The 26,883-nt window shown below is 43.1% G+C and overlaps 1 protein-coding gene across 1 annotated transcript in view; it reads left to right on the forward strand.

Moving 5' to 3' along the window:
- The window catches only part of LOC126335360 (uncharacterized), a 195,352-nt gene extending 169,265 nt beyond the window's left edge, over positions 1–26,087 (forward strand). The window contains exons 4-6 of the mRNA XM_049998594.1: positions 12,193–12,402; positions 24,051–24,176; positions 26,084–26,087. Coding sequence (XP_049854551.1) covers positions 12,193–12,402; positions 24,051–24,176; positions 26,084–26,087 — 340 coding nt within the window. The remainder of the gene's footprint in view (positions 1–12,192; positions 12,403–24,050; positions 24,177–26,083) is intronic.
- The last annotated feature ends 796 nt before the right edge of the window (positions 26,088–26,883 follow it).

A 26,883-nucleotide genomic window follows, 5' to 3' on the forward strand; every position in this document is an offset into this window, starting at 1 on the left:
ATTTACTTACACAGTACTTTTTTCTAATTTACGTGTGGATATTTTTTTCAGACTTTGTGTAAGTAATTTTGACACATCCTTTAACGTGGTCTGAAAGTCTAATGCTATTTTCATCCAGCCGCGGTAACTAAAAGACTCGATTTACTTTTACGGGAAAAAATCATATTGTATGTAAAACAAACTCAACAGCAGCAGTTAGCAACGAATTTTCTTCGAAACTTACGTTCGAAGAAACATCAAACTGAATTCTAGATTTCAACAACCCCAATTCAAGCAAGTATTGCAGGCTTGTATGTACTGCACTGCGGTCTCTTTAATCAGATGCCTGGAAACGTGAAACGAATGCCTGCTGGAAATACGCCAAATCACCATCATGAGAGAGTAGTATATCTCCTAAATTGTTAATTACTTCCTTTAGCCGCAGATATTTCTTCATCCCTTGGTACTGTTGCAGAAATACTCACAGGGTAATAAAAGCATATTTTGGGACACCTCCGCAATGTAACAGTTATCTGTGGTTTATCTTGGAGCTGCTCTTGGTCTGAAATCACGAATTTAAATTTTTGGACGTTAATCACGAAAAATCACGTTTTTCCTCTCGAAATGTACCTCCTAAGTGTGACTTAATCATGTCAGTCACTGCCACACGGGAAGGTGTCGCACAGTAGGAGAATAACTGATCCACACAAATGGCCGTTCTTTGCATATGAGCGTCCTTCAGTTTATTCTGGCATCTATAAAGGTGGTGTTTATATACCGCAAGGAATTTCTGATGAAACAAATGTTTATTTCCTATTAGTTTCGATCTTGTTCTGTCCTGACATATGGAAGTGAAACATGATGGTTAACAAAGGAGTAGAAAACTCACTTCAAACCTGCAGAAATGTGATTCTTGAGGAGAATTACGAGAATTCTCTGGACTGACAGAAGAAACGAATGACATGGCTCTACAGAAAATAGGGAAGAAGAAAGAATTATTGAGTGCTACAAGCCAAGCCAAGCCAAAGAAAAACTTGTTGGACACGTAATCAGACATGGTATTCATCTAAAAAACATTTTAGAAGTTAAGATCGTAGGGAAGAAAAAACAAGGAAACGACTGAGAACTTACTATTTAAAAAATATGATCAGTGCGATAGGATGTTCTTCACACATGGAGATGAAGGGAACTGATGAAGGGAGGAAGCAGAGACAAGGCTTAGCCTTTTCAAAGAAGATGAAGCTTCAGTCAGAACGATCATCGTTAGGCAACATAAAATTGCTACAGCATTTGATTTGTATAAAACTTAGTGTGGCATTGGTGCCAGGAAAGCCATCCGGCCAGTAACTAACATTGGCAAAACCCCTATAATAGTGCTGACTCTGTGGTATCGCCTATTCTATCAGCAATACACATTACGTCCCAGTTATGCGGGCAGCCGGCTTTCTAGGGACGACTCACAGGGGCTGCCACACCACATACGGCCGCCAAACGGCGACCTAAGCGCTGACAGAAGTTTCTGGCCCCACGGACGTCTTTCTTACGCCGTCCACGTGACAGGAAGCAAGACCGTCTGTATCCTGGCGCCATGGGCTGTACTTAGGCCACTGAACAGGCTCCAGGAAGCCAGTCCACTCTGAGCTTCCTGGCCCAGGCACCGATTGCTTGCCCATTTTATATCAGGAACTCACTCCGAGCTAGCGCTACACCATCATCGCTGTCGGTGCCAGTCTCCGCAACCCGGAACCTCTGACGTGGCATACCTGGCAGAAGAAGTGTATACTATCGCCTTGCCTGGCCATCCGGCTTCCTTATATTTCTTCCTAATTACTGACATCAAGCTTGACTTTGACTTTTTCCATACCTTCTGAACGATGACTGTGGCTCTCGCTTAACCAAGTGTACGTTTCTTATTGACTTTTCTAGGGTGATGTTCTTTCTCGAAGCTATGCGCACGAAATTCACAACGAGAAATGATCCAAGGAACTGTGACAGTCTCGGTCACAATAACATTATTCTTGTTCTTTTATTACACAAGAACTCTTTTTGATTCGTAAGTGTTCACCACAGACTGAAGATATGTACCGGCATTCAACCTTATGTTCTTTTATGAAGTTAACACAGTTAACTTGTTGAAGTTATTTTTTTTTTCTTTAAATATTCGAGTCCTAAGTAGTCAACGTATGAGTGCTTTTGTGTTCGATAATTATTGAAGAGTTAAACTTATTGAAATCTGTGTGCTCAACATTTCCTCCTGACAGAGCTGATTGAGTTTAATGAACTTTTTAAGCATATTCTACCGGTAAAAAGCTTCTTACTATGGCATCAATAAAAATAAAACAACGTGCCATCGATACAAGTAGATTTTACTGAGTCAGTCAGCCTTATTGTCATCAAGGTAAACTCTATCTCACGGCAATATGGCTTTTTTGTTTTAACGAACTGTGGGGCATCAACTGTACAAAATTTGCCGATAATATTTTATATGTTCCGCGATATAGGTTTCATTTAATGAGGAAATCTGGCAGCTTCGAGCACCTACGGTACATACTTGAAAGCACAGCGAAGAAGATATCAGTGAACCTCAGGAGACATCATACTAATACCGTGTACCACCGCCTACAGCCTTGATCATGACCTGACTTTGGTGAGGATGGGAGTTCAGAAGTTTATTTAGATATGTGACATCTAGGTGAAGCCACTTATTCACGGTTAGACTCCGTAGACAGTGCTCGAATATGGACTGCTACGCTTCAACTGGTGTACCAAATGGTCCCAACATTTTCTCTCGGATTTAGATCGGGTGATTTAGAGGGCCAATGATCACTGTGGCAGTACTTTTTAGTGCTGACAGTTAGAAATCATTAACTAGGAAAGAAAGCAATGCAGTAATTTGACAGAGCACGTTTGTGACAACAGTTAAAAATTCTGGAAAAGAAAGGAACTTAGGCAAAAGGATAAAAATATGTAGGATCGTGTATTCGTGTATTTCATGGGTACCTGCTGGGGGTAACAACCCCGTGAGGCGCAAAACGAAATTTTCTGAGGGGTAAAAAGGAAAGGGGAGAATTGTGTTTCGGTCACGAAACTAAATTATTTTTAAAAGATCATTGCTGTTATCACCGTTTCATAAGACGGTAATATGTGCTTCTTACATTCAGTTAGCCAATAATTACATTTTTTTTTCAAATAAAGCATTAACGTTTGACACAATGTGATTATAGCTTGCGAATCAATTTGCGTGGACATTACTTCCTCACGCAGCCCGCCCATTACACAAATACCTGGCATTTTGTACCATGCATCTATGGCAGAAAAATAGAGACATACATGTCAGATATGCTTAAAAATCTCATGTAAATGCCTTCATCGACTTGTAGATAGTTCCCGCAATGAATCAGAAATTGTTTCACTATGTAGCGGCTACTACATTGCTGAATGGTCTAGTCATTATTACTATTATTATTATTATTATTATTATTAGCGGCAGTGGTCGAAAGCAAAGCACTGAGAGCCTGAAGTTTTCCAGTTTCTACCAGTTCAGAAGTAAGATCTCCGGCATTCAGGTGATTTACATTGTACACATTACACCTTGCATAATTTTAAATGGGTGTGCAGGGTATGGGTGAAGCAAGCGTCGCTAGAGAGAGGAGTGCAGAGGAAGACAGTTTTTAGCAAGTGTCTACCTTCAATTTGGATAATTAATGTGCATATTTGAAACGGTATGGATGTGGCTGTGGAGTGGTAAGGTACTGGGCAAATTAAATGTTATTTCCATACGTGACAATTTGTTCATTAAAAGAATCTCTCAACAGCAAACGATAACAGTTAACGTGGAAGAGTCAACGACTTTTAAGCAAAAATGCTGTACAATTTTCAAAATTTCAGAAGCACACAACAATTGCCTAAAATAAATTACAAAGTGAGTCTAGACAACATTAGCAATTCGTGGCCATGAGCTTCAGGTCAAGCGACAACAAAAACAACAATGATTTTGAACAACTGATACCCTTGCTGACAGACAGGTTAACTTTTTTTTGTTTTTACACAATTATATCCCTGACAGATGACCAGTCAAAAATCGTAATAAGTAAGACTTCTCAAATGTCAAACATATACAGAGTAATGAACTTAGTTACAGGAGAGACCCACTGTGAATGCGAAAACGATTTTAAATTTTAAATTACTCTGCTGTCGGTAAATGAACAGTTTAGGTACCAACAGCCATCTCTCGATGGTGTTATTAAAGATTTTCAAAAATAGCTTTAGCGAATGTTTTGACATCAACAACCGTAAATAATTAATGTTAGTACCAGTTATTAAGTTTATTAAGAAAGTTATAAAATTAACTGACGCTCCACTAATAGATAATAAGCAAAAGAGCACCTGCCGGCACGGAAGTGTAATTGAGATAGAAACGGCTTGAGGGTACTTAACTAAGTTACACGCTCAATTACAGGAACCGACAGCTGTCTACATCCAGAAATATAGACACTAAATACATCAGCTTGTACCCACTGGGGCAGCAGAAACAGAGACAAAGACATACACAACAAGATAGCAGAACAACAGGGAAGCTCTCTGAAATGCAGTAGCACAGTATACAACTTATAGTAAAGTGCATAAATGAAATTAGCTGAGCAGCTGTTTTACAGTCACAAGATACCTCTTTCAAATGGTGTATAAAAGATTAAACAGAACACCGACGTGCCTATTTTTGCCTTTTTTTGATTATCTAGGAACTTAGTTCCACTCAGTGGCACAAAAAACAATAACGTAAGGCCCTCTTCCGAGCTCCCTCTTGAATTAAACACAACAGTAGTTATGAATTGGCCGTTAGGTCCTCTGCAAAACATACAAACTGCATTAAACCTAGTGCTACTAAAACAGGAAAGCATATGCACTAGTGAGTGGGGCAATGTTGCCGAGCATAATACATACAAACGTCAAGAAAGTCTTAGAGCAAATACTCGAGCATGCAGCTCCAAAACACTACAAAAACGTGGATCTTGTACAGACACCATCAAACCACGCCAGTTAGAAGTATGACAACAGAATGCCCTAATTATTATTAGTAAATTTAGTGATTATCTTACGTTTGCCACAAATCACAAAAAGTGCTCAAAATGGCTGGAAATTACACCAGTATTGAAATAAACGAGAGCACATTCGCCCCTCAGTATATCAGACCAGGCACAGGAAGATCACTCACAAACCAGGATTCCCGGGCCACAACACACAAAACTTGTTTATCAGATTCAAAATTGCTGACCCTGGATGGAAATGGGCGCTCATTACGAAATCCACAGTCCTGAGGTGAGACAGATTCGCAAGCGAAGTTTGTTTTCGCCAAATGGTTGATCGGCTGGCAGTCTGAACTGGAGCTGGCGTCTTGGCTCCAGCAAGATCCACCACAAGCCACTATATGTCTCTACGTGAGTTCAGACCACAGGAATGTCCATTTGTCCGTGGAAACAGAAGACCACGAACTGTATACTGTACCGCCAAGAAAGAAAAGAGTTCATTAGTGCACCTCACGCCTTCATATACTGCCGCTCTGCGCCGTTTTCCTGCCACCTGGCGGAAAGGTGCCCTTCGGTCACCCAACAACTGGTCAGAGACAGTCGTCGTGAATGGCTACTATCGACATGTGAGCGGCTCCAAAATGGGACACGCACAGCTCAGCCTTCTTTCTGAGAAGGAGCTTTAGGTAGCACTCGTGATACACTGTCAATTGCTTCTTGTTTCTGTAGTAAAAGGTTGTTAGAAACAACCAGTATCAATTGTCTTGTTGACTCATTAGTTTGTGGACTGTTAAAAAAACCTACTAAAAGCAAGTACCTTTCCTCATATTAAAAATAAATAAAGGGTTCAAGAGCTAACGTTGGTAGCGGTGGCGGTGGTGGTGGTGGTGGTGGTGGTGGTGGTGGTGGTAGGGTGGAGGTGTAATAGATAATATTTGATTTAACTCAGTGGTAACGGTCTCAGAGAGGTCTGGAACCAATGGTCTATGTCGCTGAGTTATTTCAAGCAAAAAATTTTCAAAACGTTGGTGGGAGTTCTTTTTCTGACTAGCAACAAAAGGTGATTAAAGGAGAACATTATGCGAATTGATCATCTGAAGGTAATGCCAGCTTTATATTGCGTATCTTGTACTCTATCCAGTGATTTGCATATCAATACATGCAATCAGGTTTGCGTGGTCCCACCATCAGCGGTGAACGTATCACGGTACTTACACCGTGAGTGGAGCTACAAGCTTGGAACACCAACTTCTCCCCCCCCCCCCCCCTTCCCTCCCAAGGAGGATCATGTGGCACCCATCACGTGTTTCCGACTTGGATGAAAGATGCCAACAGGCTGTTTTCTTGTCGCTTTTTATCACTGCTCAGATACTGTGATACGGCTGTTATTTGTACGATGATCACTGCGATTTTCCTGGCTTGTACTTCGCCGGCCAAATTCTTACCTACAGCTCATAGCTGACTGTGCCTTGTAGTGTGGTACTGTCGGGATCTTTACTTATGTTTTATCACTTCCTAGTTTTTTAACACTACACTACAATTCCAGCAGGAAAGAATGTCAGCCAAGGAATCTTTGTTCTCTGCTATGGACCAAAATTATTCATTGCCTGATAGTATTAATTTCCATTCCTTTGCGGGTTTGGCTTTCTACAGCGCGAGAAGGAAAAGGTTGTAAGATATGCAGGACAGATGGCTGTGATTAGTCCCGATTATATCCGTCGTTAGTAGCATTTATTAAATCGCATCTGAGCGGCACAAGATCTGTACACGATTCAAGAAATCATAGTGCATAAAATTACCCCTTCAGCGAAAATATTCTCAAAGTCTTCCAAAAACCATCATGTTCTTTTAGAACGGCTTTGTAAACACTTCCTCTGACTTTGCAGCTTGTACAGAAAAATATACCGCTTGATAAAGATAATATTGCTTATCGCAATTAACTCCGTACATGACTTTCCATTAATACATAACTCGATGTGAATAATCATCACCAACACCCACAAAAAGTTCTCGACGTTCGGCTGATAAAGTCTCAAAAACATCACATTAATAGCTGAATCCAATACCATTAACATAAAGTTACCAGTTACGATTAAATGTCGCAGAAAAGACAGTGAAAATATGTGATCGTTGCCCTGAAGAACAACCGCCTTCGGCGTTGCTGTTGGTAAACCTTTCAGGGTGTGCACTCTTCTGTTCCTAACGTTTCCTCCAGATCTTATAATTAAATGTTTCCCTGAGACATTTACTTCATTATCTACGATAATTATCGATACAGAAAAAATGTATTAAAATTTGTGCTGCAAACTCGACTCTAACTCGGTTCTTCTTGCTTGCGAGGCAGAAATGCTAACCATTTCACCACCGCAGTACGATCGTCAACATTGTTCCACGAACTACCCAAGTTGAATGTCCTCCCCAACACAAACTTCTATTCAGGTCAACATGGCTGCACGAACTACCCAAGTTGAATGCTCTCCCCAACACAAACTTCTATTCAAGTCAACATGGCTGCACGAACTAGCCAAGTTGAATGCCCTCCCCAACACAAACTTCTATTCACGTCAACATGGCTGCACGAACTATCAAGTTGAATGCCCTCCCAAACACAAACTTCGATTCATCAATTGAAGTTTGTGTTGGGGTGGGCACTCAACTTGGATAGTTCGTGCAGCAATGATGATCATAGTACTGTGGTGGTGTAATGGTTAGCATTTCTGCCTAGCAAGTGAGAAGAGCCCAGGCTGCAGTACAAACTTTAATTCATTTCTTCTCCTTCGACCATTATCGTTTCCTCTAGAACTGCGCTGGATATCGTCAGAGGCGTTGCTCTGCCGTTGAGTCTTGCCGATTGCTGGGTATGACCTCTGGGAACGAAATATATATACTGCAGAAGAATAGGTGTGGCCAGGGTTACATGTGATATGCAGAGATGATCCTTATCAAAAATTAAATTTAAATAGCGACTGTGGTCTTGCCAAAGATAAAGAAAAAATTGTTTAGTGATTCTGCACAACTACTGTCCATATACCGCCAAGTTTCATGGACTCTTCTTTCATATTAAAATTTCAATGAATTCTCTACATAACCGTGGATAATATTTCGTCGTCGTAGATAAAAAAAAATTATTTCACTAATCTTCACTTCGTGGCTTCCTGACTGAAGAGCGTGCTCTGCTACAGCTGATTTGTCTACTTTGCCTAATCGGCAGTGACACTCGTGTTCCTTTAGCTGGTGTGATCAGTCTTTACGTGAAAGGAGAAAAATACCGTACCTTTAGTCACATAAGACAGAAACATATAATTCGGAACATAACAGAATCTTGAATGAAATGAGTAGACCATGCATTAGGTGTGGGTGTTGAGAAAAATGAGAGTCACAAATAAATTTGTGACACTACAGCCTGGACTTGGTTTCGAGTATTATACTTACTTTCCGTATAACCTGTGCACTGTCCTTAATAAACGAGCTATGCACTACGAATCCTCCTCCTCCTCCTCGTTATTTTCTAAACAAAGCCAAATTTACTTTTTGTTTAACTCAGAAATACGTTAATAATTATAACAATAATAGTAATAATAATAATGCACTATAAAATGGAAAATCCCGATTTTATTCACAATTGTATATGATTAAAGATGGGTTTTCGGTATGCGTATGTGCGGTGAGGTGAGTGTGAGCTATGGTGACGTCACCGACCAAATGCCTGTTGCAGTGCAGATTTAATATTCTAAGACTTGTCACCTAGACAATAAGCGACAGAACAATACGGAAACTGTAGGTGGTAGCCATACATCGTGTGCAGCGACTTCCTCGACAGAAATAAAGGAAAATACTACTAATGAATGTATCTCCGGTCTTTCACTCGCATCTTATTTCATTTAGCAGTGTAAGTCGAACTCTATTACGAATGACGCTTGATAACAATGTGAAACCAGACTATGATTTCACATTTTTGGTCCAGTATTCAGGCCAGAGCTTCTTACAACTCACAACTGACTATAAAAAGGAACCCCTGTTTTTATACGTTTTCGGTGCGGCTTAGGCCAACAACACGAATCTAAAGCTTAGAAGCATCATATGTCGTCCTTCTTTGCCAGTGAAGTGGTTTACTGCATTTAAATCTATTCTTTGCCACTAATGTCCAAGAGTGAAAAATAAATCATTCTTTCTTCGTAGTATTAAAGCTCAAAGGTGTCACTTTCGCAAGATAAAAAGTCACATTGCACGATGTCATACTATGTTTCCCAGATTAATTTTACCTTTCTACCGGCACAAAGAGCACATTATTATTCATTTTCTTAAAGAAATGTCTGCAAGAAAAGCAGAAAATAATCCCAGAAGCGCACTCAGCTTTGAATGACAAAGATGTTTAACTTCATTTCTACTTATATTTCTGCACAATTTTCTACACTGCTCATAGTAATAGCATTACAAATGTCCCGAGTTCGAGTCTCGGTCCGGCACACAGTTTTAATCTGCCAGGAAGTTTCATATCAGCGCACACTCCGCTGCAGGGTGAAAATCTCATTCTGAAAACATCCCCCAGGCTGTGGCTAAGCCATGTCTCCGCAGTATCCTTTCTTTCAGGAGTGCTAGTTATGCAAGGCACGCAGGAGAGCTTCTGGAAAGTTTGGAAGATAGGAGACGAGATACTGGCAGAAGTGATGCTGTGAGGACAGGGCGTGAGTTGTGCTTGGGTAGCTCAGATGGTAGAGCACTTGCCCGCAAAGGGCAAGGTCTCGAGTTCGAGTCTCGGTCCGCCACACAGTTTTAATCTGCCAGGAAGTTTCATATCAGCGCACACTTTGCAGCAGGGTGAAAATCTCATTCTGGAAACATTAGCAGTAATTGGTGTGTTTGGTCTATACACCACAATTCAGTTCTTTCTTTTATACTTTCTTAAACAAAAAACAACTGTAAGTAATCATACATGTTCTTTGTAATACTACAATAGAGAGTGGTTCAAAGTTTTTAAATTAACTCAGTCTACATTAACCGTCAATAAAGACAGTGTTTTATAATCGTTCATTTTTGTAGCCTGCACCTACTAAATACTTTTTTTTTTCAATCTCTGTCCATTATTTTCAGGTTACAATATTTATTTCGTTGATTTGCTTTAAGCTAAAATGTTACCATCTGTCTGTCACCAACTGCACTCTATCCTCTGTGTTTCCATCACAAGTTTCAATTTTTCCAAACACAAGGCGGCACAAGATTGTTCCTTTACATACTGCCTGGCTGCCATGAACTAGGTAGTGTCAATGATAAAAACGTTTCACATATCAAAACCTAGCTTCATATCGAGAACCACATCTTTTTAACCCAAGGAAATGTAAAGAAAATAAATAAATCCTACGTGTGTCTGTGTGTGTTTATATATCCTCCTAAACCATTGGATCGACCACAACCAAATTTAAGATGCACACTACTTATTGTCTCAGAAGAAGTTCTGTGGGGTAACAATCACCAAGCTCCTATAGGGCTGGTGATGTGGGTGAGAAGGGATCACAAATCCTCAAGTCTAGGCTGCCCTGCATGACAGGCATGTTGTGCAGGTAGTATCAGAATGTGTTCCTGGGGGTATATGTGGAAATGGGCGTGACTTGTCTAGGAGGAGAGTAGAAGGAGACTGATAGCGAAAGAAGGGAGGATGACATGGACAGAGAAAGGGAAGATGAGAAAGCATTGGAAGAGAGGGAGTGATTGGGGAGGGGGGCAGGAGAAGGTGGACAGAGAGAGGTAGTTGGAATAGATGGACAGAAATATGAGGAGGAGGAGATGAAGAGAGAGAAAGGGAAGGAGGAGATGACAGAGAGAGGGGGAGGAAGAAAAGAACAGAGAGGGTCGTGAACGAGACAGACAGAAAAGTTGGATATGGACAGAGAGACGATAAGAAAGGAGATGTGTAGGAGGCAGGTGGGAGTTGGAGAGAGATAGTGGGCAGGTGGCTTAGGAGGAATGAAAATTGGCAGGACAAAGTCAGAATATTTAGCACTGAAGGATGTGCAGATGAGGTCTTGCAAGATCCAGGATGATGAACTGAAATCGATCTGCAAGTTTAAATACCTGGGGTTGTAAATACAGAGGGACAGAGGACTGGAAAGCGAGATACAACACCGAATAAATTGCTGTTGGAAGAACTGGAGGAAAATGAGTGGAGTGTTGTGTGACAAGAAGGTGAGTATTGGGTTGAAAGGGAAAGTGTACAAGTCGGTGGTAAGGCCTGCTATGATATACGGGGCAGAGACATGGCCAATTACAGTAGCCCAGGAAAGGGATGTGGCGGAAATGAGGATGCTGAGGTAAATGTGTGGGGTAACAAGGAAGGACAAGATCAGAAACGAATTTGTTAGAGGAGCTGTGAAAGTGGGACCCACGGGGAAAAGATACAAGAGAGCAGAGTAAGGCGATGCGGACACTTACAGAGAAAAGGGGAAGAGTATATCGGAAACAGAGTTGAAGATATAAAGATTGAAGGAGCGAGAAGGAGAGGAAGACTGAAGATGAAGTGGAAGGATAAGATATCCAGGGACCTAAGGGAGAAAGTATGGAAGAAGGAAGAGGCAATGGATAGAGTACTATGGAGGAGAAGGATCCAGAAGAGCAACGCCGACCCTACGTGACGTGGGACAAAGCGACGATAAAGAAGAAGAAGATGTAGGCAGTTGGCATAGGAAGAGGAGGACGAGATGGTGGGTAGTGAGAGTAGAGGGGAAAGAGATGGGTGGGGATGGGGAAAAGAAGATGGACAGAGGTGGGGGAGGAGGATATGTGTGCAATATACAGAACGTGCCACATAGGTAGAAGGCTAGTAGACAGATAAAATAAGTGTGTGCGAAATATACTGGTCCCTCACAAAAGCTCACAGCACATCTACACATGATGTCAACATTGCAACGTGTAAATTTTTGTAATACCTAATAGGAGTACAACGAAGAAACCACTCGAAAGTTGAAAATTTCACTATTTTTATTCACTTGTTGGCTAGTTCCAGGCAGGGACACCCAGTTATCAAGAGAGAAAAAAAATGTAACTTTGGACATTTTCTTCGTTGTATAGGTTAACAGAAGTAGCTGAACAACAGATACTCCAGCACGCTATTTACTGATAGTGTAATGAAAGGAAATACGAAGGGCTGGACTAGGACAAGGCAGGTGACGGAGAACGTGTGGCCGGTGTGGCGCAGGTTCGTGCTGCCGCTGACGGTGACGGCGTGCCTGCAGCTGCGCATCTCGCGGGAGCTGCGGGCCCGCCAGCAGCAGGCGGCGCCGCGACAGCAGCACGTGCTGGCCGTCGTGCTGCGGGAGGCCGCCCACTCCAGGGACGACATCCTGCCGCACAGGTACACCGCCAGTAGCCGGCGCTCCTCTCCACGCGACCACGCAGCAGACCCGAGGTCAGTGTCGCGGGCACTCGCCGTCCTAATCACTAATACTGTCTCACCAAGGCCGATCCTCTTTCAGCATATCACTTCAGTTAACCGGCGGCCGCAATCTCCACGTTGTTTAGTACAGAAGGGTAAACCTACTCAGCGACACACTTTATTTCTAAGTAAATTAAAAGGGGATCACTGCTGTTAGCTGCAGCGGCACATTACGCAGAATTAGCAGCGACGAGTGAAAATGTGTCCTGGACTGGGATCCGAACGCAGAATCTCCTGCTTACTATACAGGTGAATTAACTACTGTGCCATCCGGACACAGCATTATCGCTGTGGCCTAGCGGCTCTAGGCCCTTCAGTCCGGAACCTCGCTGCTGCTACGGTCGCAGTTTCGAATCCTGCCTCGGGCATGGATGTGTGTGACGTCCTTTGGATGGTTAGGTTTAAGTTTGGTTAGGTTTAAGTAGTTCTTAGTCTAGGGGACTGATGACCTCAGATGTGAAGTCCCATTATGCTTAGAGCTCCGAATTACTCATGGCCGATGGCCGATCTACTTTCGCACCGAGCGCCACTTACCCGCAATCACTGGACATGTTCGAAAGAACAGACACCACGGAATCAAATAATACCTTATTTCGTGATAACTGACATATTTACTGTTCTTAAATAAGGTAGATCTTGTTCAAACAGTTCCAACTGTCGTCAACAGACGGAAGGAAAGTCTTCACACGAGGAAAACATTCTGGACTGGTATGAACCGTGTGTGCAGAACAGGTAGTTACAATGAGGTGACGTAAGTCATAGGGTAGCGATATGCACCCATACAGACGGCGTTAGTATCATGCAGTGGAGTAGCGTGAGGGGAGACTTTGAGACTTAGTCTCCCCTGTATTCGTGCTTGAAGAATATGGAATAGTAATTCATAACAAAAATATAAACAACTTCCTACTTGGAGCACTAAATGTGCGAAGACGTCAGTTTTGTAGCCCACGCCGCCTCACCCTGAGTATTGGTGTATCTGCCTGCTTGAGACTCGACTGCTCTCAGTCTCTGCCTCCCTTCCCCTACCTGGCTGTGTGTGCCTGAGCGTTAGTGGCTTTCTCGGCTCCCCTCCACCTTCCCTTTTCCACGAAGGCCAGTGCGCTGCACTTGCTAGCAGGTATCGAGACTAGTCTCCGCCGCTTCTATGCTGGCATTTAACACGGAAGTAAACAGTCGCACGGTTTGTGTTCGTAGTCATTCTTGTGTGATTTTAGTGCATATTTTCGTTTTGTCGCCACCATGAGTGAGCTAGCAACTGAACATCTTATAGAATTTTTATTAAAAACTCCTTTTTCTACATTAACGTGCCGTAAAAAAAGTGCGAACTGAAGGACAAACGACCTACTCCTATACGCAGTGTAGTTTTAAGTGAAGCCAAACAAAAACGCACTTTTCGGACAGCCTGGTACGAAAAGTATGCTTGGCCGACTGCGAATGCAGTTCATAACAGATTATAATGTTATATATGTCTTCTGTTCGGTGGTGAAAAGGAATGATGCAATAAAGAACTTTGACAGGAAAGCACAAAAGCATCAGGCATCTAAACGTCACCTGCAGAACAAAGAAACATTTCAGTTATTGGGCAAAAGTAGAATTGAGCAAGCCCTTTCTGAAGCCGCTCGTCTGACAGCAATAAAATACACTCCTGGAAATTGAAATAAGAACACCGTGAATTCATTGTCCCAGGAAGGGGAAACTTCATTGACACATTCCTGGGGTCAGATACATCACATGATCACACTGACAGAACCACACGCACATAGACACAGGCAACAGAGCATGCACAATGTCGGCACTAGTACAGTGTATATCCACCTTTCGCAGCAATGCACGCTGCTATTCTCCCATGGAGACGATCGTAGAGATGCTGGATGTAGTCCTGTGGAATGGCTTGCCATGCCATTTCCACCTGGCGCCTCAGTTGGACCAGCGTTCGTGTAGGACGTGCAGACCGCGTGAGACGACGCTTCATCCAGTCCCAAACATCCTCAATGGGGGACAGATCCGGAGATCTTGCTGGCCAGCGTAGTTGACTTACACCTTCTAGAGCACGTTGGGTGGCACGGGATACATGCGGACGTGCATTGTCCTGTTGGAACAGCAAGTTCCCTTGCCGGTCTAGGAATGATAGAACGATGGGTTCGATGACGGTTTGGATGTACCGTGCACTATTCAGTGTCCCCTCGACGATCACCAGAGGTGTACGGCCAGTGTAGGAGATCGCTCCCCACACCATGATGCCAGGTGTTGGCCCTGTGTTCCTCGGTCGTATCCAGTCCTTATTGTGGCGCTCACCTGCACGGTGCCAAACACGCATACGACCATCATTGGCACCAAGGCAGAAGAGACTCTCATCGCTGAAGACGACACGTCTCCATTCGTCCCTCCATTCACGCCTGTCGCGACACCACTGGAGGCGGGCTGCACGATGTTGGGGCGTGAGCGGAAGACGGCCTAACGGTGTGCGGGACCGTAGCCCAGCTTCATGGAGACGGTTGCGAATGGTCCTCGCCGATACCCCAGGAGCAACAGTGTCCCTAATTTGCTGGGAAGTGGCGGTGCGGTCCCCTACGGCACTGCGTAGGATCCTAAGGTCTTGGCGTGCATCCGTGCGTCGCTGCGGTCCGGTCCCAGGTCGACGGGCACGTGCACCTTCCGCCGACCACTGGCGACAACATCGATGTACTGTGGAGACCGCACGCCCCACGTGTTGAGCAGTTCGGCGGTACGTCCACCCGGCCTCCCGCATGCCCACTATACGCCCTCGCTCAAAGTCCATCAACTGCACATACGGTTCACGTCCACGCTGTCGCGGCATGCTACCAGTGTTAAAGACTGCGATGGAGCTCCGTATGCCACGGCAAACTGGCTGACACTGACGGCGGCGGTGCACAAATGCTGCGCAGCTAGCGCCATTCGACGGCCAACACCGCGGTTCCTGGTGTGTCCGCTGTGCCGTGCGTGTGATCATTGCTTGTACAGCCCTCTCGCAGTGTCCGGAGCAAGTATGGTGGGTCTGACACACCGGTGTCAATGTGTTCTTTTTTCCATTTCCAGGAGTGTAGAACAAACAAGTTGCATCCAGCAGGACAGTACCGGCTCATCTTATTCAGGCAATTGTATTTCTTTGTAAACAAGAACTAGCCTTTCGCGGCCATCGAGAAGACGAATCCCCCAGCAACAAAGGTAACTATCTGGAATTGTTGCATTTACTAGCTCAAGGAGAGCAGTTAATCCGAGACCATCTGTCATCATCTTCAATCTTTAAAGGAACTTCTCCAGATATACAGAATGATGTAATAGAAATTATAACTCTAGCAGTTAATGAGAAAATAAAATCTGAAATTCAGAACCGCAATTTCATTTCGATTCAGGCTGATGAAACATTAGACGTGTCATGCAAGGGTCAAATGCGTATAATATTCAGGTACTGTATAGCAGACAAAATTGAGGAAAGATTCGTTGGATTTTACGACGTTTATGGAGAGAAAACTGCTGAAGATTTGTCAAACATTGTTCATAAAATACTGAAAGAATGGAATGTGGAAGAAAAAGTGGTTAGTCAAACATATGACGGCGCTTCAGTAATAGTGGGCAGAGAAAGAGGACTACAACAATTGGTAAAGCAGTTCTGTCCCTATGAGCTGTTTATTCATTGTTACGCATACAAAATGAATTTGGTACTGTTACATGACTCCAAAATCATATGACAAGTACGCATGTTTGTAAGTGATCTTCCAAACATTCGTTTTTCAGCAAATCATCAAAACGAAATGTATTGCTAACTAAGGAAGGATTTAAACTGCCACATGCAAGTGACACTAACTGGATCTTTCGTTCCAGGGCAGTTTCAACAACATCTAGTCATTCCTCAGGGCTATATAGTGTTTTTAATTATATATTTGATGATACACACTCTGTGGGACCCAGAACCTTTGAGCTGTGCTGTGGGAATGAAAAGACGGGTGGATGATCCTACGTTTGTCTACTTGTCTTGTTTCTACCGAGTGTCCTCTGTTTATGTTGATCATCTCTTTCGGTTCTAGGCGCTACAGTATGGAACCGCGCGACCGCTACGGTCGCAGGCTCGAATCCTGCTTCGGGCATGGATGTGTGTCATATCCTTAGGTTAGTTAGGTTTAAGTAGTTCTACGTTCTAGGGGACTGATGACCTTACAAGTTGAGTCCCATAGTGCTCAGAGCCATTTGACCATTTTTGACCATCTCTTTAATGTTCTTTAGTCAAAACCTGCCAGTATAACTACTTGCCACGACGAAATAAGAACTGTTTTGAGAAACGTACGACAATTAAGAACGGAAAGTTGAATGGCAACTTATCATTCTGTGAGAGTCAAGACATCTCTTAGGGCACTAACTTACGAGATACTGGATTTGCAAATTGTTCAGATAGAAAGAAGGTTTCAAGACTTTCCCCAAATTGTTTGTTGAACTTTTGAACGAAAAGTGTTTCCTGAACTATCAAAAAGAATTCCCAAAGTTGAAACTGCTTCAATTATTAGTACAGTAACCTTTTTTCAAACAAGAACAACTTCAAAATGAACTGTGTAACATATACGCTGATGAGAAAAAACAATCTCCAAGAATCCTCTTAAAGTACATTGTCAAAAATGATTTAGACTCCGTTGATGAGGAAACAACGAAGTTCCTGTGTTTGGTTTTGACCCTACTCGCAACCACAGCAAGCAGTGAACGAAGCACGAATGCTCTTAAACGAGTGAAGAATTATTTAAGGAATTCAGTGTCCAACATCCGGCTGTCGTGTTTGAGCACATTAGCAATAGAAAAGACACTACTTGGAGAGCTATCCAGTGATCAGGTCTTTGTAGACCGAGTTATAGACTTATTCGTGGAAAGAAAAGACAGGCGCATTGCATTTGTGTACAAGACAATGTAAGTGCTTCTTCTCTTGCTGTTGGAGTTCTACAAATTTGCCATCGTTTCTTGAACAAGTTAGTTATTATTATTATTATTGACGATGGTAGTGGCGGTAGTAGTAGTAGTATTTGAAGTAGTTGTTGTTTTATTTGATGCATTTTGTTTCATTTGTTTAAATTATTGTTTATTGTAGTATTTTGTCTCCATATAATAACTGCAGAATCTCCCCGGCGTTTACGACCACGCTACGCCACTGATATCTTGTACACAAAGTATAGAATGGCACTGCGTTTGTGGAGCTGTTATTTTTACTCAGGAGATTCATGTGAAAAGGTTTCCGAAGTGCTTATGGCCATACGATGGGCTTTAACAGATTTTGAAAGCGGAATGGTAGTTGGAGCTAGACGTATTGGACTTTCCATTTCGGAAATCATTAGGGAATTCAGTACTGCGTGGTCCGTAGCTTTCTTCAGTCTTGCTTCCATTATCAACCGCAACGTCAGGACTGCCTCTTTAGTGCCTTTACCTTTCCTAAAGCCAAACGATCGTCATCTAATACATCCTCAATTTTCCTTTTCATTCTTCTGTGTATTATTCTTGTCAGCTCTTTGAATGTATGAGCTATTAAACTGATCATGCAGAGCTCTCGCACTTGTCATCTCTTGCTATCTTCAGAACTGTGTGGATTAAGCTTTTTTTTCAATGTCTGCTGGTACATCCGCAGCCTCATACATCCTACACACCACTTCCTCCAATGATTTTCGAAATTCTGATTGAACGTTATCTATTCTTTCTGCCTCACTATAACTTAAGTACTCCAAAGCTCTTTTAAATTCTGACTCTAATACTGCATCCTCTATCTGTTCCGTGTCGACTCCTGTTTATTCTTCTATCACGTAATCGGACAAGTCCTCCCCGTCACATAGGGCTTCGATGTATTGTTTCCACATATGCGCTATCTCCTCTACATTTAACAGAGGAATCCCCTTAATGTTAACCTTTCTTTTAAATCAGAGAAGGTTGTGTATGCTGACTCAGCTCTTTTGACGATCATTTCTTTTCCAATTTCTTTATGTTTTTCCAGGAGCCATTCCGCTTTTGCCTCCGTGCACCTCCTATTAATTCATTAGCTCTAGCCCTATTCCCTTCTTTCCACGAACATTTCTGTACTTCCTTCTTTCGTCGATCAGATGAAGTATCCAAAGTATCTTTGCAATTACCTTCCTAATACGTAAGTTTATTTCCCAGTTTCTGTTAGTGCCCTTTTTGAAGATTCCCATTTGTGATTTGGTTATTCCGCTTGTGCACGCGGACTTGGATATCGTACAAGTTATTGCCATCCACCGTATTCTAAATTTTGAAAGCCCTCCCATTTCAATAGTACCTCAATTCGATTCTTTGAACTCTTCATTTTGTTTAATATACTGTAATATTCTGTAATAAGTGTGGCTTTCTAATTGCGCAAATTAGTAACAAGTGTGGTAACGATGTGCCTCTTATGTTTTAAAATCTTACTTATTATACAGCAACTGCATAGTTACATAAGCTCACTGTCTAAACTCGCCACGTAATGAATTCATTCCCTATTTAATCGCACATCCCTTCATGAATATACGGTACATTTGGCAGCTACTGTTTTGTATTTTGTGATTTTTCAGCGTTTATGGACAGGTATTTGAATAAGAGACGCCATCAGCACACACTGTAGCTCGTCCTTTATCGAATGCTCAGAGGAAAGCTCTCTGTTGAGTGTTCAGAGGATAGACTTTTAGCATGTAACACGTTCACCTTTGCATGTACTACCGGTGGCTCATACTGTATCACCCCATTAGGCATAGTTTATCGCCAGTAGCTCACACTAGATCCTCCCATTGAGCGACGTATATCACCGGTGGCTTGCACCAGATACTTCCATCAGACTCACAGTACATCTTCGCACAGAACGGCATTAGCTCTGGTAGCTCACGCCAGATCCTCCCAGTGGGCAACATGTACCACTGGTGACTCATACTAGACCCTCTCTTCGGGTATCAGTACCATCGGTGGCTCACAAAAGATCCTCTCATCGGGCGATATGTAAAATTGGTGGATCACACTACTTCCTCCCATCAAGTGAGGTGCACTGTCGGTTTTCGTTGTTATCCACATTCGTTTGTTTTAATCGATGTCAGGGCGCTGATAACCTCGACATTGGGCGTCCATAAGATCCCAAACCACACACACACACACACACACACACACATACTAGATCCTCCCATCGGGCGATGTGTACCACCAATGGCTCACCCTGCCATCAGGTGATGTGTATCATTGGTGGTTCACATCGGCGGCTCTCACTGTATCCTGCCACATGGCGTTTTGTAGCCTTGGTGACTAGCACTAGACCCTCCCAATTGGTGATATGTACCACTGGTGGCTCTCACTATATACCACCATAGGGCGACATGTAGCTCTGGTGACTCATGCCATATCCTCCATTAGGCACATATACCATCAGTGGCTCAGCTTCCATGGGGTGATGGTACCACCAGTGGCTCATCAGGTGATATGTAAATCCAGTGGCTCCTGTAGATCCTCCCATCACGTGATGTGTACCATTGGTAGCTCACATTAAATCCTGCCATTGAGTTATGTGTACCACTAGCAGCTCACACTAGATCTTAATTAGGTTAAGTGTACCACCAATAGCTCACACTATATCCTCCATCAGATGACATTTACCACCTGTGCTCATGTTACATTTTCCCAGTGGGTGACGTGTACCCCCCCCCCCCCAGTAGCTCTCATTAGATCATCCCATAGGGCGACGTGTACCACCACCAGGCGAAGTTTGTCACCAATCGCTCATACTAGCTCCTCCCATTAGGTGGCGTTTATCAACAGTGGCTCACAGATGACTCTACCAATCATGCTCCGGCCAGAAACACATTCCTCCTCTTGCTATCGCACCTCTGTCCACTTCTCAAGAAACAACGCGCTCTCTCCTGCTCTTAAGCATCACCTAACTTGAGGAGCAGAAAAGTCGATGGCATAAAGTAGGTGGGCAGTGGCTGATAATGAGCATGATGAATAATAGCACACTGCTAAGCACAATCTCAAAACTGCTTCTCTAGTATCTTATCACTTCCGACATCCAAGCTTTCACCACGTCTTCAACTTTTCTTTTAACTACTCTGTATGTTATTCTGGTTAACAGTATGACCTCCCAAACCAACAGTCCAATACACCAATTTAAGAGCACATTTCCTTTTTCAATGTAATGACAATTCTTTCCTGTAAATCTGATGGTAAGTCACCCGTTTCATAAATTCTTGTCAATTTGACAGCTTTCTGGTTTCATTTCGTCAAAATATTAATTTTTATAGGAAGGAGCTGACACCTTGTTTGTCAGGATCAGTACAGCATTCTACTGACCATTCTGTTATATAAGTCTCCAAACCCCTTTTTAGTTGCTACATTTTGAGAGTTCAGCAAGTATTTCGTTCGCCTCAAGTGTTTCATTGTTCCACAGTGATTGGATATAAGTTAGATTTCTTCTCTAGATGGCAGACGTACGTCATGATTTGTGGGTGACTTTTCCTCAAAAGACAGTTTTCGTCAAATTATTATTATTGCGATGGGGACCATTAAAGTGGTAACATCATGGAAGGGTATGGAACGAACGCCAAATTGACAGGAAGTATACAACATACTTGGACATGCAACTGATTAGCATTTCACTGCGACGACTTGTGGTAGGTAGGAGTAGAGTTTTTCACGCAGAAATCGCATTGTAATGTTGGTTATTTATCAGAAGATTGTGTTATGCTTCGTGTAAGAAGGACAGATATACACCACCAGATGAGTCGTAAGATCATGGCCTGTCTACGATATTCCTGCTCGTGTTGGTTAGGATCTCACAGCTGTCGTGCAAATATGGGATCTGCGAGTTCAGGAGGACCACACTCGATAGCAGGCACGACATCAGCACCCCCTCGCGACTAGCGCTTAGAGGACAGACATATTGTTCATCTGCCATGCAGGAACTTACAGCCATCTCGCATACCTCCGTTCATGAAATCAAACTGTTTTCAGAAAGACAAGTATCGACATGAACAGTGGAATGACGTTTGGAAAACCACAGACTTTCATCAGAGTTATCATTGCTGCAGCTTTCAAATCAAATGGTTCAAATGGCTCTAAGTGTTATTGGACTTAACATTAGAGGTCACCATCTCCTATACTTAGAACTACTTAAACCTAACTAACCTAAGGACATCAGACACATCCATGCCCGATTCAGTATTCAAACCTGCGACCGTAGCAGCCGCATAGTTCCGGACTGAAGCGCCTAGAACAACTCGGCCACAGCGGCCGGAGCTGCAGCTTTCACCTAGCAACAACACTGGATACAGGAGTAGCATCACGTCGTCTTATCAGACGAATAGTGGCATGCAGAATCGCAAAAGATGTATCCATGTGTAGAGGCTCTGAAGATTATCAACGTGACTAAATTGCTTTCGTTTTCGTCATGTGGGACCAGCATGTGAACTGATAGTTCGGGATGCTATTGTGCACACAAGACAATCACCTAGACATCAGCTGTTTGATTCCTAACATGTAACGTTCAGTAACCTCAAAGGTTCTGCAATATCTTTCAACCAGACAATGCAGGGCCACATGTTACTCTTGCTGCACTGACCTACTCCGATTCAGAGAGTGTTTGGCCGTTGCGTCGGTCAGCGTGTTCTCCAGACCCCTCACCCACCCATACATTACCAAGAAATTGAGACGCCACTCTTACCGATTTGCAGTGATTGGTGAACACTGGCAGAGAGCTGGACGAGCGTGGCATTACGTTTCTGTTAATAGGAGCTGGACATCTTCCTAGTCGAATCAGCGACTACATTTCGGAACTCTATATCCCCGAAATGCCTACAAATTTAATCACCTCTTCTCCTAACCTTACTGTATTCGCACAGTTAGTGAGGTTTTGTTGCGGTTCAGACAGAGCACAGTGACGTCAAGGAGATTCGGGATAGGGTGTCTCAATAACTCTCTATAAGGCGTTCTGCTGACGATACATCTGACCTGCAAACCGTGCCATAGGTTACATCAACGTGTGGCAAGGACCTCATAACAATGAGAAGTAGCAGCAGTGTGCCAATTGGTTGTGCTTGCTTTTGCTGCCAGACTGTCTTTGGGGCATTATTTGTAGCGCCAATCGAACCACTAGGCTGCTTCGAGCTGGCGACGGTAACCAGATGGGTGCAGTGCTGTTGGGTCACGCCTGCACTGGACAGCCTTCATCATTGTTAGCACGCCACTTTCACATGCCACCTTAACACAGAGGTTCGGAGCTCAGAACGCCTTGACATTCCACCTCTCCACACCTCAGTCTTGGCCTATACACCACCGGCTGTACTAAACACAGTCGCTATGGCCTACAGGAATGCTGTTCTAGCCCCAGTTGGCCGCCAGTGGAACTCAGTGTCTTATGTGTTTGCTGGCTCACATCAGTATGCGTAGTCTTCAGTAGCGTCCACCAACTCCACTGTACCAATACGAGGACGTGGTGGGTCAACGCGCATCTCTCAACAGGGTACACATATATTGCTCATCAGTATTGGGTCTGTACCACATGGGACAGAAAGAGGAAACAGAGATCCAAAGAAGAGCAGCACGTTTCGTTACAGGTTCACTTAGTAAGCACGAAAGGTTCACTGAGATGATCAGCCAGCTCCAGTGGTAGGTGCTGCATTATTGTTGAAGTTACGAGTGGTTGCGTTCCTAGAAGGATGAACAAATGTGTTGCTTCCTACGTATATCTCGCTAAAAGACTATGAAGATAAATTTAAAAGAGAGAAGACCCCACATGGGGCTTATCGGGCATCATTCTTCCAGCGAACCATTCCCAACTGGAACAGGAAAGGGAGGTACTCAAAGCACCCTCTACCACAGATTGCAAGTGGATTTCGGAATGTAGATGTAGCTAAAAAGAAGAGTTTTCCTCGACGCCATATATTTTACTAAAGCCACCTTCACCTGCAACAGAACCCTGTAGTCTCCCGCCAACCCATTGAAGCCACAACACCCAGGAGGGAGAGCCGAATGACGGGCTGACAAACTCTAAGAACGGCTTCTCCACCATCCTCTGTGATTGTTTGCCTGATGGACTTTGGCGGTTCACTTATGTAAGAAAATTAAACACCTGGAGCCGTCGTTTTGATGTCATTTATTGTATGACTGTCAGCTTCGGTGCTTCAGTGCACCATCTTCAGGCATTAGCTGACGCTGAGGGGTTGAACACCATCTGCATAGACGATGCATCAGTGGCCAACATCTGTAACTGGTTTCCATAGACTACCTGTAACCACAACTCGCAACATAGCGGTTACAGGTGTAGTCAGCGAAAACCAGTTATAGATGTTGGCGACTGATGCGTCGCGTATACGGATGGCGTTAACCCCCTCAGCATCAGCTAAGGCCTGAATATAGCGAACTAAAACACCCAAACTGTAGTAGCCATACAATAAATAACATTATAAGCACATATTTAGGTGTTTCATTTTCTTACATCCTCTGCAGTGGTAGCCACACTCCATTGCCCTACACTTTAGTTGTGGTGATATCCTTTTTTGGTGTTGCAGTTCTAATGATGAACGGAGTATTATTGGTTAGTTAGAGACCAGTGAATTACACGTACTTATAGCTGCACTCACTGCGGAACCTGTTTGGTGTTGCAGGGCGGTGGACGAGCGCGACACGTACGAACTGCAGGTGGATCTGTGGAGGGAGCGGCGAGCGCACAAGTACCTTGTCTCCATGGCGACGGCGTTCGCCATCTGCCTGGCTCCGCTCATGCTGCTTCGGTGAGTACCCACTCCCTCTACCTGTTTTTGGACCACACCGGCCTCCAGGCGTGCCACGAGTCTCACACAATGGAATCAGCTGGTGTTCCTCGGCTGTCATGGAGTTGTAAAGCTACAGTAGGCTACTACAGACTGCCATAAGTAAGCACTGGCTATGATAGTTTTCTGAGTAACTTTGGTCAGTTAAGGTCCTACCAGCGTTACCTGTGCGTTACATGTTTTGCATGCCTATCAAGCGTTACATCATACATCGTTTTTTTGCGTATGCTCTCAGTGTCTTACTAGAATCCCCTAACTCGTAAGCGGTGAACCATCTAGAAACTGCCTGAGGATATGTAACTAGCAGCGTAATCTATGGAAAAATTTTGCTATACGGATTTATTCTCCTGTCTGTTACCTTTATACAGTACTTACAGAAAAACTGAAATTGTGAATGTTTAATTCAGTTTTTATTCGAAAACTGTTGATTCCTAACGTGAAACAGAGCGACGTTGTAGTAAAAATAAAGAAAGACATACAGATTTATCATGGAGCGCTAGGAAAAGCAGTTTTGTCAGCAAAAAGGTAAAATAAAAAAGAACCGCAAAAGATATCAAACTTCACTTCAATGCATCGTCGAACTTACATATAACTTTTTTCTTTTATTCGCAGACAACTTTCGCATTAATCAATAATAATAGGAAACTCTTACCTTTTTTGATAGTGAAGAACCTTATATTGAGTACAAAACAGCAATAATATTTGTATATGTATCTTTTATATTTGCGCACGTAAACTGTACTTGCATCAAAAGTAATTGCTTCGGTTACATAAAAACGCAGAAATTACGCGCTCAACTAATTTGTATTACTTATAAAATGCAATTTATATTTTGTAAGGATGTAAAATACACAGTGAACTAACAATGAACGATGTACGCTTCAAATTATATGCAAAACAAAAAACAAAAATAAAAGATAAGTCACTTGCTCCCAGTTTCTCTCTTACACGTTCATTTATGCATCCTTCCCTACCAAAGCTAGTAGTACCGGTAATCCTACCATTTACGAGGGTTATTCGGAAAGAAAGAACGATCGGTCGCAAAATGGAAAATGCAGTGAAAATCTGATGAAGCTTTGCACAGATGCGTTGGGCACTGTGTCTAGTACCCCCGTCGATCGTATCATGTCACTGTTTTCAGTTATAAGCTCACAGTAAGAACGTAAAGATGGCTAGAAATTAGCGTCTCCTGCCAAGTATGAGGGCATGACGAAAGATTTCACCTGAAGCTATGAAATCCACATAACGTAACTGTCATGCAGTTCGTTAGACACGAAAATTCTCGGCAGCGCTTTGCAGGAGCAATGAAGATGCTCTTGCAGCGTTTTCGATGGGAAGTGTTTGATCACCCACAATAAAGCCCGTAATGGCTACTCCTGAGGTTCATCTCTACTCAAGTGAACCGCTGGCTATGAAGACAATATTTTGACACAGACAACGAGCTGCAGTCCAGAGTAGAAAATTATCGAAAAGCACTGGCGGCTGTCTTCTACAACGAGGGAATTGAAAAGCTGCTACAACGCTACGTCAGATGTCTGAGTTGATACTGTGTAGAGATTCGCAAATAAAACAGTTTTGATTTTCACTGTGGTTTCCATTTCGCGACTTATCGTTCCTTACTTTCAGAATAGCCCTCGTACCACCTCACTTATGTAGTGTACCAATACTACGGAAACATGGTTTTGATAGAGCACAACTCTAGCTATTTCTCAACGAGGAACCGTCATCTGACGAAAGACATGGATCACAAGCCGATAACGTCATTCCTTGTTGCTAAGTTTAACTCCTTATAGAGCGCTCATTTCGAATTTGGCTTACTGATGTGAGATACGACTATTATTGTTCATAATACGTATTACTTTTTGCAGCTGATTGTTTATATATGAAGAATAACTATAGTGCTAATATCTGTGAACAAAACATTACTCACTCTCTCAACCTTCACCTGTTCCCACCCTCTATCCAAGTCCTCCACTTTATTTCCTCCCAGCTTTCTGTTCACCTCCTCCTCCCACCTCTCTCTCCACGTTCACCTACTCTATCCAACTTCTCCTTTTCACTTCATTTGCTCCCAGCCTTCTGTTCATCTCCTCCTCCTGCCTCTCTCTTTATTTACCCCAACCCCTCTCTCTCCATCTTTGCCTGCTCCCACTCTCTATCCAGCTCCTCCTTTTTCGCTTCATTTCCTCCGAGCCCTCTGTCCATCTCCTCCTCGCCCCCCCCCCCCCCCCCATCGCCACCTCTCTCTCTCTCTCTGAGCTTCAGTTTGTTTATCGGTATTAGGAATTCAGATTCTGTAGCATTATTGTAATCATAAGACAAACTTTCCTGTTGGCTAACAGTGTTTCACTATTATATATTTTATATATTAAAAAATATTTAGCCTGTGCCAGTCCGAATGTTGATTAGAGTATTGTGTAGAAATGTGGCGTAAATCACTCAAGGACTTCCGAGATTTTTGGTAATAACGATTCCACTTACACGATATATTACATAATTATTATGGAATATATACATTAAAATTGGTGTACAAAAACAAGCGCATGTTCAAGTGCAACGTTGTGTCAAATTTTCAACGCCATCGGTGCAAAACTTTCGGGAATTTACGATTTTGTATAAACGAGCATTTACATTTTTATTTCTGTATTTAGTGGAGGATGAAAATAGG

Source organism: Schistocerca gregaria, chromosome 1, assembly GCF_023897955.1.
Source record: "Schistocerca gregaria isolate iqSchGreg1 chromosome 1, iqSchGreg1.2, whole genome shotgun sequence".
In the NCBI taxonomy this organism is placed as follows: Eukaryota; Metazoa; Arthropoda; class Insecta; order Orthoptera; family Acrididae; genus Schistocerca; species Schistocerca gregaria.